At 42.0% G+C, this 18096-nt stretch overlaps 1 protein-coding gene and 2 non-coding genes across 3 annotated transcripts; 1 reads left to right on the top strand and 2 right to left on the bottom strand.

Moving 5' to 3' along the window:
* Positions 1 to 267: 267 nt before the first annotated feature.
* Positions 268 to 340, top strand: trnar-ucg (transfer RNA arginine (anticodon UCG)). The gene has a single exon. It is a non-coding gene; the product is annotated as a tRNA-Arg (tRNA).
* Positions 341 to 901: 561 nt separating this feature from the next.
* mrpl58 (mitochondrial ribosomal protein L58) lies at positions 902 to 6410 on the bottom strand. Its single transcript, XM_064950642.1, has 6 exons — positions 6014 to 6410; positions 5637 to 5661; positions 5470 to 5529; positions 1564 to 1646; positions 1260 to 1429; positions 902 to 1072 (listed from the first exon to the last, which is right to left on the bottom strand). Exons 1-6 carry the CDS (start codon positions 6176 to 6178, stop codon positions 988 to 990), a joined length of 588 nt encoding a protein of 195 aa, XP_064806714.1. The 5' UTR covers positions 6179 to 6410; the 3' UTR covers positions 902 to 987.
* Positions 6411 to 6527: 117 nt separating this feature from the next.
* On the bottom strand, positions 6528 to 6600 carry trnar-ccu (transfer RNA arginine (anticodon CCU)). The gene has a single exon. It is a non-coding gene; the product is annotated as a tRNA-Arg (tRNA).
* Between the last annotated feature and the right edge of the window lie 11496 nt (positions 6601 to 18096).

Genomic DNA, 18096 nt, shown 5'->3' with positions numbered 1-18096 from the left:
AAATCTTAATTAATTGATTCACGTCAATTGCCTGGTGGAATTGTTAATGCAGGTGCACGCACACACGGTCAAGTCAGTCCGATTTTAATTTACCCGCTCCGACGAACCCCGAGCCTTCCACCAATTGGCGCTAATGAACCGGTCAAGCGCATCTACCTTTTTAGATATTATATTATTTCGACCCGCGGTAGCCAGCAGAGACAATAGTATTCGAGAAACCAACAATGTTATCCTTTATATATAAAAAATGTTTCTTATTCTTACACAGACCGCGTGGCCTAATGGATAAGGCGTCTGACTTCGAATCAGAAGATTGAGGGTTCGAGTCCCTTCGTGGTCGTTGCTTTTTTCTCATTGAGATATTTGCACGAATCGATTCTTATTATTATTATCAATTAGTATTATGATGAGAGCAATGTCTTCTTTGATAAACAACACTAACGAATATGCAGCTAGCTACTACGTTCTTTTGAATGCGAAAGTGTCAGGAATTGACACTGGCCTGATTCAGCCTAATAGGTAAACAAGTTAAATGTTCTTAGTTCTCATACTGTACACGGCCGCACAGCATTTATAGTTTATCATGCAGTTGTGCTAGCTAGCGAGTGCACTCCCATATGCTTTCAACCAATGGGCGTTCCTAGTTAGTTTTATATATGGAATTTCGCTACTATTTTTCAGGTAGCAGAGTGGCGCAGCGGAAGCGTGCTGGGCCCATAACCCAGAGGTCGATGGATCGAAACCATCCTCTGCTAGTTTTTTCGTCCCCGTCACCATTCGCATTTTCACGTAGAATCGACATCGTGGATCTCTTTCTAAAACGTTGTAAATCTTTTATTTTTAATTTATGCAAAAATACTGCCACAACAATCACCATGTCTCCAAAAACTCAACAAATGGAAATACTTTCAAACAAATTGAGTGTTCAATTTATTGGTTAACAAAGAAAATAGACAACGAATGAATGTTTCCTTGTGTGTCCAACCCTCAGTCGAAATACACTTGTCTGGTGTGCTTGACTGCTGAATGGAGCTTCTTCTGTTTCAGTCTCTCTTTATTCCTCTTCTCTAACCTGAGCAAAACATGTACAAAAATGTATTTACTTTAGTAATCATCCAGTAACGCCACCTGACATGGACATTAAAGTATACACACTACAACAATGAAATAAATATAGCTAGATGAAGAAAAAAAATGTACTGCTGTATTTGGTTATCGATTCTGGGTTGAACATCAGCCACACATGAGTCATTCTCTACCTGGATGCTCTGAGGGCTATGTCCTCTTCTGAAGGCTCATGGGGCTTTTCAGTAGCCTTGGCTATGATGTCAGAGATCTTCTGGATGCAGTCCCCCATGTTTCTCTGCTGGCTCCTGCTCTGCTCTGACGTCACCAGCAACTCCCCTGCCTTGTTGATACGGTTTTTATTCTGCAGTGGAAGAGAGAGTAAAATCATAACGCATTCAATATTCTACGTGGAATGCCACAGAGGATATTGCTCAGGGAAGATAGAGGGGCACAAAACCAATCTACATTTTGACCGCTTTGGGGTAGTTAACGTACATTTAAGATGATCTTTTGTCGAACGTCTTCTGGGATCCAATCTGCTGTATAGACGTGGAAGCGGACCTCTGCTTTTGTGCTGACTATGAAGACAGACAGTAAATCACAATAACATTTCAACAGGCTCTCATACAGACTGTACAAAACAATCTTTTCAGTGCACTCCAAGTTGCATTAGAGGGTATTGTGATGTACCAGGCTGGTCGCAGACTAGACGTAACATAAAACGAAAATCCGGGACACTCAAATTAGTAGGATATGTTACGTTTTGTATGGCTACATAAGATAGGTTACTTATTAGGCAAAAAAACAAATGTAGCTCCCGAGTGGTGCAGGCACTGCATCTCAGTGCTAGAGGCGTCACTACAGATCCTGGTTCAATTCCAGGCTGTATCACAACCGGCTGTGATTGGCAGTCTCATAGGGTGGCACACAATTGGCCCAATGTTGGCCATCATTGTAAATAACTATTTGTTCTTAACGGACATGCTTAGTTAAATTGGAGGCAGATGGCTGTATTAAACCCAAAGGTTGTTCTAATCTCATCACGGACAACTTCAGCAAATACTATGCAACTAACTATTTTGCATGTTAGCTAACCCAGATGTTCCCAAACTAGTGGTCTCAACCTCATGTGTTGTTGCCTGATATGAAAATGGTTTTGCAGGAGAATTTCCAAAATCCTTAAAAATTTAAATGAAATTATTAAAATCTAAAAGATCAAATTCAACCAGAGCGCGCCCTTAGAAAAGGCCGCACATTCCCACCATGAATGGCTTGGCCCACTACGCTTTGAACCCATACCCTATTGCAGAGACTTTGATATTTCCGGACGCAATTGATGTGTGTGTGGGGAGGCAGAGGCACAAAAACTCTCATGAATCAATACCTTTTTCAGATAACATAGTTAAATTAAGAATTTATGCTACTGCTAGCAATCAAGAGGAAACTGAATGAACGACTCAAACTCTACAGTTTATTATCTCCAAATAGACTTTAGCTGAGAGGTCCGAGGTGCCCATGTATTGATTTTTGTTCGCTATACATGTCGGGGGATACTATTCACGAGGACATATTGTTCTGTCTCACGATTCCCGAGCATGAAAGGGCACTGGGGATTTTCAGTGTGCTGCGTGGCTATATTGACAAAAAAACTCCATGGGATCAAATGGTGGGCTTTTGCACAGATGGGGCTCCATCTATGGCGGGACGGTAGGCATGATTAGCCAACGTTAATGTGAGTGTAGCGAAATGCTTTTGCTTCTAGTTCCGATCGTGCAGTAATATCTCACAAGTAATTGATCAACTTCACAATGACTACCTTATACACACCATGTAAGGGGATGAAATAAGAATATGTACGTATAAATATGTGGATGTGCGATGGCTGTTCAGCATAGGCAAGATGCAGTAGATGGTTTAAAATACAGTATATACTGTTGAAGTCGGAAGTTTACATACACCTTAGCCAAATCCATTTAAACTCAGTTTTTCACAATTCCTGACATTTAATCCTAGTGAAAAATCCCTGTCTTAGGTCAGTTAGGATCACCACTTTATTTTAAGAATGTGAAATGTCAGAATAATAGTAGAGAGAATGATTTATTTCAGCTTTTATTTATTTCATCACATTCCCAGTGGGTCAGAAGTTTACAGACACTCAATTAGTATTTGGTAGCATTGACTAATTGTTTAACTTGGGTCAAACATTTTGGGTAGCCTTCCAAAGCTTCCCACAATAAGTTGGGTGAATTTTGGCCCATTCCTTCTGACAGAGCTGGTGTAACTGAGTCAGGTTTCTAGGCCTCCTTGCTCGCACACACTTTTTCAGTTCAAATCAAATCACATTTATTTATATAGCCCTTTGTACATCAGCTGATATCGCAAAGTGCTGTACAGAAACCCAGCCTAAAACCCCAAACAGCAAGCAATGCAGGTGTTGAAGCAGATCTGCCCACAAATTTGGGTGCACCTCAGCCACGCTCAAGGTCCTAATCGATATCATAACCGCCATCGATAAGAAACAATACTGTGAAGCTGTATTTATTGACCTGACCAAGGCTTTCGACTCTGTCAATCATCACATCCTCATCGGCAGACTCGATAGCCTTGGTTTCTCAAATGACTGCCTCGCCTGGTTCACCAACTACTTCTCTGATAGAGTTCAGTGTGTCAAATCGGAGGGCCTATTGTCCGGGCCCCTGGCAGTCTCTATGGGGGTGCCACAGGGTTCAATTCTTGGACCGACTCTCTTCTCTGTATACATCAATGATGTCGCTCTTGCTGCTGGCGAGTCTCTGATCCACCTCTATGCAGACAACACCATTCTGTATACTTCTGGCCCTTCTTTGGACACTGTGTTAACAACCCTCCAGACGAGCTTCAATGCCACACAACTCTCCTTTCGTGGCCTCCAATTGCTCTTAAATACAAGTAAAACTAAATGCATGCTCTTCAACCGATCGCTGCCTGTCATTTACAAAATAGCCTCCAATACCATCCAATACCCAATACCCTACTCAATAAATTGGATGCAGTCTATCACAGTGCCATCCGTTTTGTCACCAAAGCCCCATATACTACCCTCCACTGCGACCTGTACGCTCTCGTTGGCTGGCCCTCGCTTCATACTCATCGCCAAACCCACTGGCTCCAGGTCATCTACAAGACCCTGCTAGGTAAAGTCCCGCCTTATCTCAGCTCGCTGGTCACCATAGCAGCACCCACCTGTAGCACGCGCTCCAGCAGGTATATCTCTCTGGTCACCCTCAAAACCAATTCTTCCTTTGGCCGCCTCTCCTTCCAGTTCTCTGCTGCCAATGACTGGAATGAACTACAAAAATCTCTGAAACTGGAAACACTTATCTCCCTCACTAGCTTTAAGCACCAGCTGTCAGAGCAGCTCACCGATTACTGTACCTATACATAGCCCATCTATAATTTAGCCCAAACAACTACCTCTCCCCCTACTGTATTTATTTATTTTGCTCATTTGCACCCCATTATTTATATCTCTACCTTGCACATTCTTCCACTGCAAATCTACCATTCCAGTGTTTTACTTGCTATATTGTATTTACTTCGCCACCATTGCCTTTTTCTATTGCCTTTCCCTCCCTTATCTCACCTCATTTGCTCACATTGTATATAGACTTATTATTCTTCTGTATTATTGACTGTATGTTTGTTTTACTCCATATGTAAATCTGTGTTGTTGTATGTGTCGAACTGCTTTGCAGGTTGCAATTGTAAATGAGTACTTGTTCTCAACTTGCCTACCTGGTTAAATAAAGGTGAAATAAAAATAAACAGTCATCTTTGTGTATGTAAACTTCCGACTTCAACTGTACATATGAGATGAGTAATGTAGGATATGTAAACATTATTAAAGTGACTAGTTATACCTTTATTAAATCCATTTATTAAAGTGGCCAGTGATTCATCAATCTATCATGTGACCGAATACATTCACGGGTCACTACGGAGGAGTTTTAGTTCCTGACTCAAAGGGAATACCCTGTCGTCTGCCTCTGAGCATTAATGCAGAGTTCAAAACAACCGTCATAGCCCCACATTAAAAGTATGTGATGGTGAGTTGAGAAGACAATCTGAAATACTGTTAGAATGTCTTTCAATTGACTGCCATTGCCTAAAATATAAATTAGTCAACACTGGCTATTAATTACATACTTTTTTTCACATGGTTGGGTCGAGAGAATGTTAAGATATCAAAATGAGATTGTGGGCCAAACAAGTTTGGGTACCCCTTCTTAACTTATAATACGTAATGCAATCATACCATATGTAACATATAATAATTTGAGTGTCCCGGATTTTCGTTAACTATGTTACTTCTACCCCGAGTCCAGGTTGCAGGCACAGGTATGTGAATAGTAGTAATGATACCTTTGTTAACATGTTGACCACCTGGACCACTGCTTCGGCTGTAGGATACTGTGAGACGGTCTAAAAGACAGACAGCATACAATAAAAATATCTATGTACATGTATATGGGTGAAAAGGTAAATAACCATTACATTTCTCTAATGTATAGTTTGGTATTTATACTTACCGACTGGAATGTTCACATGTCCATCCTGCATCAGATGCATTTGAAATCGAAACGATCAGTCACTGCATACCAACTACTCAACATCACTCCAAGCACTTACACAACACAACACACTGTCCGTGGTGAACTAGCTACAGCTTGTGACATGTAGGCTACTTTCCAGCTAGCTGCCCTATGCGTTGTTAAAAGCAGCACATTTCCTGCAAGACATCTTGAGAATTCGTTACTAGTACTTGTTACAACTTCATTTGTAGACAGCTCAATGTATTTACACTTGATACATTCACCTTGCTAGTACGACAGTAGCTCTATATCGTGTTGAATTCTCAGCTTGTGCGAGAGATATGATTGTGTGTAGCGTTGCTAAATCCACTAACCTGTGGGTTGTCAGACGCTCTGTTACCATAACTAAAACTTGGACATTGGCTGAGGAGGTTTCTGTTTCTTATACACACAGGGTGCAATTTCCTTTGTCGGGTAAAGGACCGAATGATTTCTGAACATCGAGAGAGTAAAAAATATTTAGCTATGGAGGTCGCCATGTTGGATTAACCCTTTACGTCTCTTCTCGATGGGTTGCAAAGGGGAAGACAGTTTGGTTACAAACAGTCTTGATATTGCACAGCTAATGAAAATCGAACTAACAAGAATGCAATTACACAGCGTAAATGTAGCAATGACAACTGTCTATGATGGTGACAAAATGTTACGTTCAATCGAGATTTGAACTCCGATCGCTGGATTCAGAGTGCAAGCCATTGCGCCATACGTCGCTAATTGTATTTCTGAAAAAAAAAACATGTTCACAGTTTGCCGATGTTTTTGAGTTGAGAGATGGCCTCACGTGATTATTTTCGTGCCCAATGATACGGTTAGTTCGAAAAAGAACATCACCCCAGATGGGACTCGAACCCACAATCCCTGGCTTAGGAGGCCAGTGCCTTATCCATTAGGCCACTGGGGCTCGACAAAGTTGGTGGGAAAATGCGAATATAAATTAACAGTACAAACTGTTAGCTATTGGTGTTAAATATACTAATAGTCTCCAATTAACGATTTCCATAAGGAATAGAAATTGTAGACTTTTTTCCGAACTGCGTAACAATTTTTACCAAGGAAAACGAAGTTGGTTTGCCCGTGGTAGCAATATTTCTTAAGTCTCGAAATACACTAAATTACCAAAAGTATGTGGACACCTGCTCGTCGAACATCTCATTCCAAAGTCATGAGCATTAATATGGAGTTGGTCCCCCCTTTTCTGCTATAACAGCCTTCGCTCTTCTGGGAAGGCTTTCCACCAGATGTTGGGACATTGCTGCAGGGACTTGCTTCCATTCAGCCACACCTTTGGTAGGATACTGGTGTTGGGAGATAAGGCCTGACTGGCAGTCAGCAATCCAATTCATAGCAAAGGTGTTTGATTGGGTTGAGGTCAGGGCTCTGTGCAGGCCAGTCAAGTTCTTCCACACTGATCTCAACAAACCATTCCTGTATGGACCTCGCTTTGTGCACGAGGGCATTGTCATGCTAAAACAGGAAAGGGCCTTCCCCAAATTAGAGCCACAAAGTTGGAAGCACAGAATCATCTAAAACATCATTGTATGCTGTAGCGTTAAGCTATCGCTTCATTGGAACTAAGGGACCTAGTCCAAGAACAGCCTCAGACGATTATTCTTCCGCTACCAAACGTTACAGTTGGCACTATACATTCGGTCAGGTAGCGTTCTCCAGGCATCGCCACACCCAGATTCGTCTGTCGGACTTCCAGATGGTGAAGCATGATTCATCACTCCAGAGAACGCGTTTCCACTGCTCCAGTCCAATGGCGGTAAGCTTTCACCCCTCCAGCTGACACTTGGCATTGCACATGGTGATCTTAAGCTTGTGTGCGTCTGCTCAGCCATGGAAATCCATTTCATGAAGCTCCCAACTAGCAGTTCTTATACTGAGGTTGCTTCCAGAGGCAGTTTGGAACTCGGTAGTAATAGTTGCAACCGAGGATAGACGATTATTACGCGCTACGGGCTTCAGGTCCGAAACAATATCATAATCTCCATCGATAAAAAACAGTACTGTGCAGCCGTATTCATCGACCTGGCCAAGGCTTTCAACTGTCAATCACCACATTCTTATCGGCAGACTCAATAGCCTTGGTTTCTCAAATGACCGCCTCGCCTGGTTCACCAACTACTTCTCAGATAGAGTTCAGTCAAATCGGAGGGCCAGTTGTCCGGACCTCTGGCAGTTTCTATGGGGTGCCACAGGGTTCAAATCTCGGGCCGACTCTTTTCTCTGTATATATCAATGATGTCGCTCTTGCTGCTGGTGATTCTCTGATCCACCTCTACGCAGACGACACCATTCTCTATACATCTGGCCCTTCTTTGGACACTGTGTTAACAAACCTCCAAACCATCTTCAAAATGCCATATAACACTCGTGGCCTCCAACTTTTAAATGCTAGTAAAACTAAATACATGCTCTTCAACCGATTGCTGCCCGCACCCGCCTGCCCGACTAGCATCACTACTCTGGACAGTTCTGACTTAGAATATGTGGACAACTACAAATACCTAGGTGTCTGGTTACACTGTAAACTCTCCTTCCAGACTCACATTAAGCATCTCCAATCCAAAATTAAATCTAGAATCGGCCTCCTATTTCACAACAAAGCCTCCTTCATGCTGCCAAACATACCCTCGTAAAACTGACTATCCTACCGATCCTTAACTTCGGCAATGTCATTTACAAAATAACCTCCAACACTCTACTCAGAAAACTGGATGTAGTCTATCACAGTTCCATCCGTTTTGTTACCAAAGCCCCATTTACTACCCACCACTGCGACTGCTGGCCCTCATTACATATTCGTTGCCAAACCCACAGGCTCCAGGTCATCTATAAGTCTTTGCAAGGTAAAGCCCCGTCTTATCTCAGCTCACTGGTCACCATAGCAACACCCACCCATAGCACGCGCTCCAGCAGGTATATTTCACTGGTCATCCCCAAAGCCAACACTTCCTTTGGCCGCCTTTCCTTCCAGTTCTCTGCTGCCAATGACTGGAACGAATTGCAAAAATCACTGAAGCTGGAGTCTTATATCTCCCTCTCTAACTTTAAGCATCAGCTTACCGATCACTGTACCTGTACACAGCCAATCTGTAAATGGCACACCCAACTACTTCATCCCCATATTGTTATTTATCCTCTTGCTCTTTTGCACCCCAGTATCTCTACTTGCACATCATCATCTGCACATCTCACTCCAGTGTAAATGCTAAATTGTAATTATTTCACCTCCTATTTATTGCCTTTAGCTCCCAACTCTTCTACATTTGCACACACTGTACATAGATTTTTCTATTGCGTTATTGACTGTATGTTTGTTTATGTGTAACTCTGTGTTGTTGTTTTTGTCACAATGCTTTGCTTTATCTTGGCCAGGTCGGAGTTGTAAATGAGAACTTGTTCTCAACTGGCCTACCTGGTTAAATAATGGTGAAATAAAAATACATTTAAAACATCTTGGTGGTCCTGTTTTGTGGGCTTATGTGGCCTACCACTTCGCGGCTGAGCCGTTGTTGCTCCTAGTCATTTTCACTTCACAATAACAGCACTTTCAGTTGACCGAGGTAGATCTAGCAGGGCAGAAATCTGAAGAACTGACTGGTTGGAAAGGTGGCATCCCATGATGGTGCCACATTGAAAGTCACTGAGCTAAGACCATTGTTTATTTTTGGTTATTTATTATTATTATTATTATTATTATATATATTTTTAACCCCTTTTTTCTCCCCAATTCCGTGGTATCCAGTTGGTAGTTACAGTCTTGCCTCATCACTGCAACTCCCGTACGGACTCGGGAGAGGTGAAGGTCGAGGGCCATGTGTCCTCCGAAACACAACCCAGCCGAGCTGCACTGCTTCTTGACACAATGCCCGCTTAACCCAGAAACCAGTGTTGGAGGAAACAACGTACACCTGGTGACCGTGTCAGTGTGCATTGCGCCTGGCCCGCCACAGGAGCTGCTAGAGCGCGATCGGACAAGAACATCCCTGCCGGCCTACCTCGGACGACGCTGGGCCAATTGTGTGCCACCTCATGGGTCTCCCGGTCGCAACAGATCAACAGAGCAACAGATCTCGAGTGGTGCAGTGGTTTGTTTGTCTATGGCGATAGCATGGCTGTGTGATCAATTTTATACACCTGTCAGCAACAGGTGTGGCTTAAATAGCCAAATACACTCATTTGAATGGGTGTCCACATAGTTTTGGCCATGTAGTGTAGCATCCTACATGGTTAGCTAAATGTAATCTAATGAAGCTCAAAGTCTGTCTCTGGTGGATACTAATAATAATGCAGTTATATCTGTCATACACTCGGGTTCCGACTAGCATTCCTCTTTTTTTGGAAAAATGTCTTACTACTGTAGGAAGACCCTGCCCCAACCTGGTAAAACCAGTCACTTTAATTGTTTATGTGGTTGTCATGGTAATAGAAGGGGGGCTGCACATAGTTTTGGAGGCAATAATTAGTGGGGAGGGCCCCATTTTCTCTCTCTGGTGTTTGTCTCTCTGGGGAGATACCTCCTGCTGGACAGTGATTTATGGCTAGGCAGTTCAGGCTAGGTTTGTTGTTTTGTGCAGCTACCAATTATCCCGTCCAGTGTAACATTAAAACGTTATTTCCCTCTTGGTTGGTTTGTTATTGAATTTAATGAAGTTAAAAGATCAGAAAACCCGCAAACGCCAGTATTCCTGTAAAGATTAGAGAGGATCTCATGTTAAATACTGTTGAAGTAATATGGCTCCAGGTTCATCTGCCTCACCTAAAGCCCATTCTGTTGGGAAGCTGCTATAGACCACCAAGTGATAACAGACAGTATCTAGATAACATGTGTGAAATGCTTGATAATGAATGTGATAAACAGAGAGGTGTATATTCTGGGTGATTTAAATATTGACTGGCTTTCATCAAGCTGCCCACTCAAGAAAAAGCTTCAAACTGCAACCAGTGCCTGCAACCTGGTTCAGGTTATCAGTCAACCTACCAGGGTAGCTACAAACAGCCCAGGAATGAAATGATCAACATGTATTGATCACATCTTTACTAATGCTGCAGAAATTAGCTTGAAAGAAATATCCAGATCCATCGGATGTAGTGATCACAATATAGTAGCCATATCTAGGAAAACCAAAGTTCCAAAGGCTGAGCCTAAAATAGTGTATAAGAGGTCATACAATAAGTTGTGTAGTGATTCCTGTTATTGATGAAAGTAATATATATTGGTCCGTGGTGTGTAATGAGGAGCAAACAGACTTGACACATTTATGAAATTGCTTATTCCAGTTGTTAATTAACAACATGACTGTAAAAACTGTTAAATGCCTGTGGTTTGATGAGGAATTGAAAAAGTGTATGGTTGAGAGGAATGAGGCAAAAGGAATGGCAAATAAGTCTGGCAAACTTATTGCAAATTGACAAATCATGTGACTAAACTGAATAAAAAGAAGAAGAAACTACACTATGAAACAAAGATAAATTAAATAAAGAATGATAGTAAAAAGCTTTGGAGCACCTTAAATGACATTCTGGGAAAAAAGGCAAACTCAACTCCATGATTCATTGAATCAGATGGCTCTTTCATCACAAAACCAACTGATATTGCCAATTACTTTAATTATTTTTTCATTGGCAAGATTAGCAAACTTAGGCATGACATGCCGGCAGCAAATGCTGACACTACACATCCAAGTATATCTGACCAAATGATGAAACACAAGCATTGCCATTTTAAATTCCGTGGAGTTAGTGTGGAAGAGGTAAAAACAATGGCAAGCCACCGGGGTCTGACAACTTGGATGGATAATTACTGAGGATAATAGAGGACGATATTGCCACTCCTATTTGCCATATTTTCAATTTAAGCTTGCCAGAATGTGTGTGCCCCTAGGCTTGGAGGGAAGCAAAAGTCATTCCTTTACCTCAGAAAAGTAAAACCCCCTTTACTGACTCAAATAGCCAACCAATCAGCCTGTTACCAACCCGTAGTAAACTTTTAGAAAAAATTGTGTTTGAACAGATACAATCTTATTTTACAGTAAACAGACTTTCAGCACACTTATAGGGAAGGACATTTCAACAAGCACAGCACTTCCAGAAATGACTGATGATTGGCTGAGAGAAATTGATAAAAATATTATGGGGGCTGTTTTATTAGACTTCAGTCCGACTTTTGACATTATCAATCAGTCTGTTGCTGGAAAAAATTGTGTGTTATAGCTTTACACCCCCTGCTATATTGTGGATAAAGAGTTACCTGTCTAACAGAACACAGTGGGTGTTCTTTAATGGAAGTCTCTCCAACATAATCCAGGTAGAATCAGGAATTGACTCTTGATTTATAGGATCCTTCCCACTATATTATTGATATGTCAAGTTATCAATTAAAAGTTTATGGAAAAACTGCACTTTTCCTCAGGAAAAAGTTAATTAAATATTTTACAGCTTTAACGTCATCAATCAAATCAAACTTTATTTATATAGCACATTTCTTACAACAAATGCATTTCATGGTTTTCAAAGTCATGTATAGAAAGGCATGTGGCATTTAACATCCTTCCTCTTAGCAGGTTTCTATAGGTGACCAGGGGATTCTCTCTAACACATGCGAATGCCTCCATGGAGCTCATAAGTGTAGCCACGCAGCCTATTTGGGCGGTTCACAATATCAGCAGTATGGGGGAGGAAGCAAGCTGTGCCCAACCAGGTACATTCAGTGGAGGACCTGTACCCGGCCGAACACTACAACCCTCTGTCCCGAGAGCCCACAGAGGAGTGGTTAAGGAACCGTCTCTTGGGAAGGTTCAGTGGAATGGCATGACTCCTTGAACCTGAGCCAGAACAACCACTACCTTCCCTGTCATCTCTGTCTGTAATGGACATTATTCAAAAACAAGGGCAACTGGGGCATGCAGGCATCCTGTCTGGCATGGCGCTGTGGATGGAGCAGCAGGAGGCTATATGGCAGGCACCAGTTGGACAGCGCACCAACCCTAACTGGCACAACATTAGGAGAGGGAGGTTGACTGCTAGCAATTATGGAGCAGTGGTTAGGGCCAAGCTCATTTCTCCCTCGCTGCTAAAAAGGGTCCACATATCAGTCAATGGATGGGGTGTTGTCTGTAAAGTGGGGCACAGATAACGAAGATGCATCAAGGCATTCAAAATGGCTACAGGGATGGATGTACATGAGCCAAGGCTTTGGGTCACTGGGTCTGGGATCCTGGGTTCCTCACCAGATGGTCTGGTTGGCACCACAGCAGTGATGGAAGTCAAGTGTACCTATGGTGCAAGGGACCTTACCATTGAAGAGGCAGTGAAGTCAAAGGATTTCTATATCAAGGAGGGAGGGTATTATTGCCTCTGTGAAGACCATCCTTACTGGCACCAAATCACTGGAAGGGACATCTTCTTCATTGTGTGGACCACCAAAACCTCCATCACCATCCCAATCCAGTGTGATGACCTCTGACAGACTTATATTGCTTCTCTTGTCAGTACCTATTTTCAGGGAAGCCAATGGTAGCGGGCAGTTGCGTCTCCGATGTGTCTGTCTTCACTTGTAGCCTGTGAGAAAGACCCGATCACATGATGGAGAGTGATGTGAGTGAACAGTGATTCAGAGTGACTGGAACGAATTGCAAAAATCGCTGAAGTTTGAGACTTTGATTTCCCTCACCAACGTTAAACATCAACTATCTGAGCAGTTAACTGATCACTGCAGCTGTACATAGTCCATCTGTAAATAGCCCACCCAATCTACCTTCCTCATCCCCATACTATTTTTATTTGATTTCCTTTTCTGCTCTTTTGCACACCAGTATCTCTACTTGCACATCATCTGCTCATTTATCACTCCAGTGTTAATCTGCTAAATTGTAATTATTCGCTCCTTTGGCCTATTTATTGCCCATCTCCTCATGCCTTTTGCACACACTGTATATAGAGACTTTCTTTTCTCTACTGTGCCATTGACTTGTTTGCATTATTGGCTTGTTTATTGTTTACTCCATGTGTAACTCTGTGTTGTTGTCTGTGTCACACTGCTTTGCTTTATCTTGGCCAGGTCGCAGTTGCAAATGAGAACTTGTTCTCAACTAGCCTACCTGGTTAAATAAAGGTGAAATAAAGAATAGAGTGCTCAGCACTCAGGGAGAAGGACACAACGGCCACAGGCCGTAAAAGGCATGGATTTTTTGGGGGGTGCATTTCGGCCACACAAAAGGGCTGCCACCATGAAATTCTAGGCATTATCAAGTGCTTGTCAAACTGTGAACGACTGATGTAGTGTGTTCAGCCTGCGCAAAAAAACTAAGCGGAGCTTATGCCTTTCAAGCTACTTTTTTCAAATCATCATTAGAGTCGCATCATACAGCCTTACAATGTATTAAACATCTAAACACAGCCCAATGTTTGTAGAGCTACTAAAGTTATATTAATAACTCTAAATTACGTACGAATAGTAATGCCCATTTCTTTGTTAACCACTCAACACAGAATAGCCGTATGTGCACACTCCCTCAAATCGTTTAGAGAAAATATCCTTTCAGCTTTGTTCAATTGTATTCTTCATACTATTAAATAATGCCACGGAATTCTAAGCAAATCTTCTCTGCTAAATTAACTAGTGTAGCACACAGCCATTTGGCATCGCCAGATAAGGACCTAACAACTCATGAGTATGCTACTATGTTCTTCTGAAATAGACTACATTTTCTTCATATGATGATTCATATGATGTCCATGTACTGGATGGTCTGAGGGATGCACTCCTGTTGGACTGGAAAACAAAACATTTGGTCAGTGGAGGGTCTTTTTCAATGCTGTATCATCATCTTTATCTGGACAGAAAACACACTGATGATCATAACATACGCACACCTTGGACAATGTGGCAAGTGGTCCCTCAACACCCAATTCTCATGCCTCATTGTTTGTTCTTGTTTCCCATTCAACAGTCTGGCATTTCCTCTTCTGCCATGGTGGATGAGCTTCCTTTCCTAGTAAATACATGGCCATTTCTCTTTCCCACCGGAAAATGGCAGCTGCAGACCCGGTCCGCCCACCCGAAAGACAAAAAAAACAAAAAACTTTTACTTTAAGTTGATTCCTAAAATGGTAACATGTACAGTATATTAAAATACAATAACCCACAGACTTGTAGTGACCAAAAAAGTGTTAAATCAAAATATATTTTGTATTTGAGACTATTCAAAGTAGCAACCCTTTGCCTTGATGACAGCTTTGCACACTCTTGACATTCTCTCAACCAGCTTCACCTGAAATGCTTTTCCAACAGTCTTGAAGGAGTTCCCACATATGCTGAGCACTTTCTTGATGTTTTTCCTTCACTCCACGGTCCAACTCATCCCAAACCATCTCAATTGGGTTGAGGTTGGGTGACTGTGGAGGCCATGTCATCTGATGCAGCAATCACTCTCCTTGGTCAAGTAGCCCTTACACAGCCTGGAGGTGTGTTGGGTCATTTCCCTGTTGAAAATCAAATGATAGTCCAACTAAGCGCAAACCAGATGGGACGGCGTATCACTGCAGAATGCTGTGGTAGCCATGCTGGTTAAGTGTGCCTTGAATTCTAAATAAATCACAGACAGTGTCACCATCAAAGCACCCCCATACATCACACCTCCTCCTCCATGCTTCACGGTGGGAACCACATACAGAGATAATCCGTTTACCTACTCTGTCTAGACACGGCAGTTGGAACCAAAAATCAAAAATTTGGATTCATCAGACCAAAGGACAGATTTCCACCGGTCTAATGTCCATTGCTCGTGTTTCTTGGAGTAGGGCAAGTATCTTCTTCTTCTATTGCTGTCCTTTACTAGTGGTTTCTTTGCAGCAATTCAGTCTCCTCTGAACAGTTGATGTTAATGTGTCTGTTACTTGAACTCTGTGAAGCATTTATTTTGGGCTGCCATTTCTGAGGCTTGTAACTCTAATAAATGTTATCCTCTGCAGCAAAGTTAACTCTGGGTCTTCCTTTCCTCTGGCGGCCCTCATGAGAGTCAGTTTTATCATAGCGATTGATGGTTTTTGCGACTGCACTTGAAGAAACTTGCTAAATTCTTGAAATTTTCTGATCTTCATGTTTTAAAGTAATGATGGACTGTCGTTTCTCTTCGCAACATAATATGGGATTGGTCTTTTACCATATAGGGCTCTCTTCTGTATACCACCCCTACCTTGTCACAACAACTGATTGGCTCAAACACATTAAGAAGGAATGAAATTCCACAAATTAACAAGGCACACCTGTTATTTGAAATGCCTTCCAGGTGACTACCTCATGAAGCTAGTTGAGAGAATGCAAAGCTGTCATCAAGGGAAAGGGTGGCTACTTCAAGATTTAAACTAGCCCGGGTAACATTCAAGTCCTAAATCTGTGGCATGTGAAAATTTCACTGCTATGTCAGGCTAGTTTGGCAGATTGTCTACTAGCCCAGTGTGAAAAGTACTGGACTCGGGCTCGCTTAATCCATCCCTGCTGACATGTATAACTGACTTCACAGGTCATTTGATTAGTCATGCACAACAGATGCACTCGTGGAACAAAACCTTGTGAGCCAGCTAGTTAACCTTCGCTCACTGTTCGTGTGGTCAGACTTTTCCCCAGACCCCACATGCTAGCTAGTGAATATTTAACATTAGCTAGTTAGCGCTAATCACTAACGTTAGGCACATTCGCTAGCATGTCACCGCCTGTCAGGGAAGTCCAACGACACCACGTGAGATAGCTAGCTAACACTAACATGGCACCCTAACTAATGTAGCCAACTAGCTAACAAAGGTGCCTAACTAGCTAGCCCACCAGGCAATATTTAGCTAGCTATATCCTGACAAGCGGTACCAGAGTGCCAAGTCTAGGACATAAAGGCTTCTCAACAGTTTTAACCCCCAAGCCATAAGACTCCTGAACAGGTAATCAAATGGCTCCCCGCACTATTTGCATTGTGTGCCCCCCTCAAACTCCTATTTTACACGGCTGCTACTCTCAGTTTATCATATTCACAGTCACTAACTATACATTCATGTACATATGACCTCAATTGGCCCGACCAACCAGTTGTCCCGCACATTGGCTAACCGGGCTATCTGCATTGTGTCCCGCCACCCACCACCCCCTTTAACGCTACTGCTCCTCTGTTCATCATATATGTATAGTCACTTTAACCATATCTACCTCAATCAGCCTGACTAACCGGTGTCTGTATGTATCCTCACTACTGTATATAGCCTTGCTACTGTTTTTCACTGTCTTTACTTACCTATTGTTTACCTAATACCTTTTTTGCATTATTGGTTAGAGCCTGTAAGTAAGCATTTCACTGTAAGGTCTACTACACCTGTTGTATTCAGTGCACGTGACAAAAACTTTATTTGATTTGACATAAAAAAGTATGACTACACAAACCGTGAACTAACATTAACTAGCTGACAAAGGACTTGTCAAAATTAAAAAAGGTCATTATGATAGCCTATGCTGATTTTCTTTTTACTTGTAAGGATGGTAACGTGTGTTGTACACGTAACTAGTCGGGGGATATCTAGACAATTTTCAAAAGCATCTAGTTAACCACAGATCTTTGACCAAACCAAAATAGCTTGTCAGCAGCGAGCAAACAGGGTTGACCTTCTCCCACAGCTCCAGCAAAGCCTCTCACTTACAGAGGTTGGTAAACAATAAAATGCATGTGTACTTATCGGAGTTGTGGTTACATTCCGGTACATAGCACAGAACCATTCTTGCTTCTGATCGAAGGAGAGGTTAGCTGGTAATTTAAAAAAGTTATAGTAATTTTAAAAAGGCTACGGTAGCTAGCTAGGTAATTTAAAAAATGCTAAACAAGAATACACGAGAAATCCACAATATCAATAATTTACATGAGAAACAATAAAGGCTATAATATCGACTCCTAGGTTACTTGCATGGAGAAATGTGAAGGATTTTCCCACCTTGTCAAAGCTTGTGACAGGATGTGTATTACTTTCTGTATGATAGGCACATTAGCATCTAATTAGCATTTCATTTTTGCGGGTAATTACAGGCAAATATATTGATAAAAGTGACCTTTTCCAGGAGAGATTTGCGCAGTTATCAAAACGTCACGCCAGGGTAAGCCTACACAAAACACTGTCCTAATTTTAAGTGTTTCTAAAATCCCCTATGGGAAAAATGAATGGTGGAAAAACGATTGAAACCATTTTCCTGTTTGACCGCTAGATTTTATGGGAATTATGACACCTTCACTGTGGGTCTCTATCACACACTTTAATCTTATTCCATGGATCCCTTGGCCAAAAGTAGTTTAATCTGTTAGTATTATTCATTTAAAAAAATGAAATGTAAAATATATTTTGAGATTTGACCGTGGACCCC

The sequence above is a fragment of the Oncorhynchus masou genome, chromosome 31, assembly GCF_036934945.1.
Source record: "Oncorhynchus masou masou isolate Uvic2021 chromosome 31, UVic_Omas_1.1, whole genome shotgun sequence".
In the NCBI taxonomy this organism is placed as follows: Eukaryota; Metazoa; Chordata; class Actinopteri; order Salmoniformes; family Salmonidae; genus Oncorhynchus; species Oncorhynchus masou.
The sequence above is the reverse complement of the archived record's forward strand: the minus strand, read 5'-3'. Positions and strand labels throughout refer to the sequence as shown.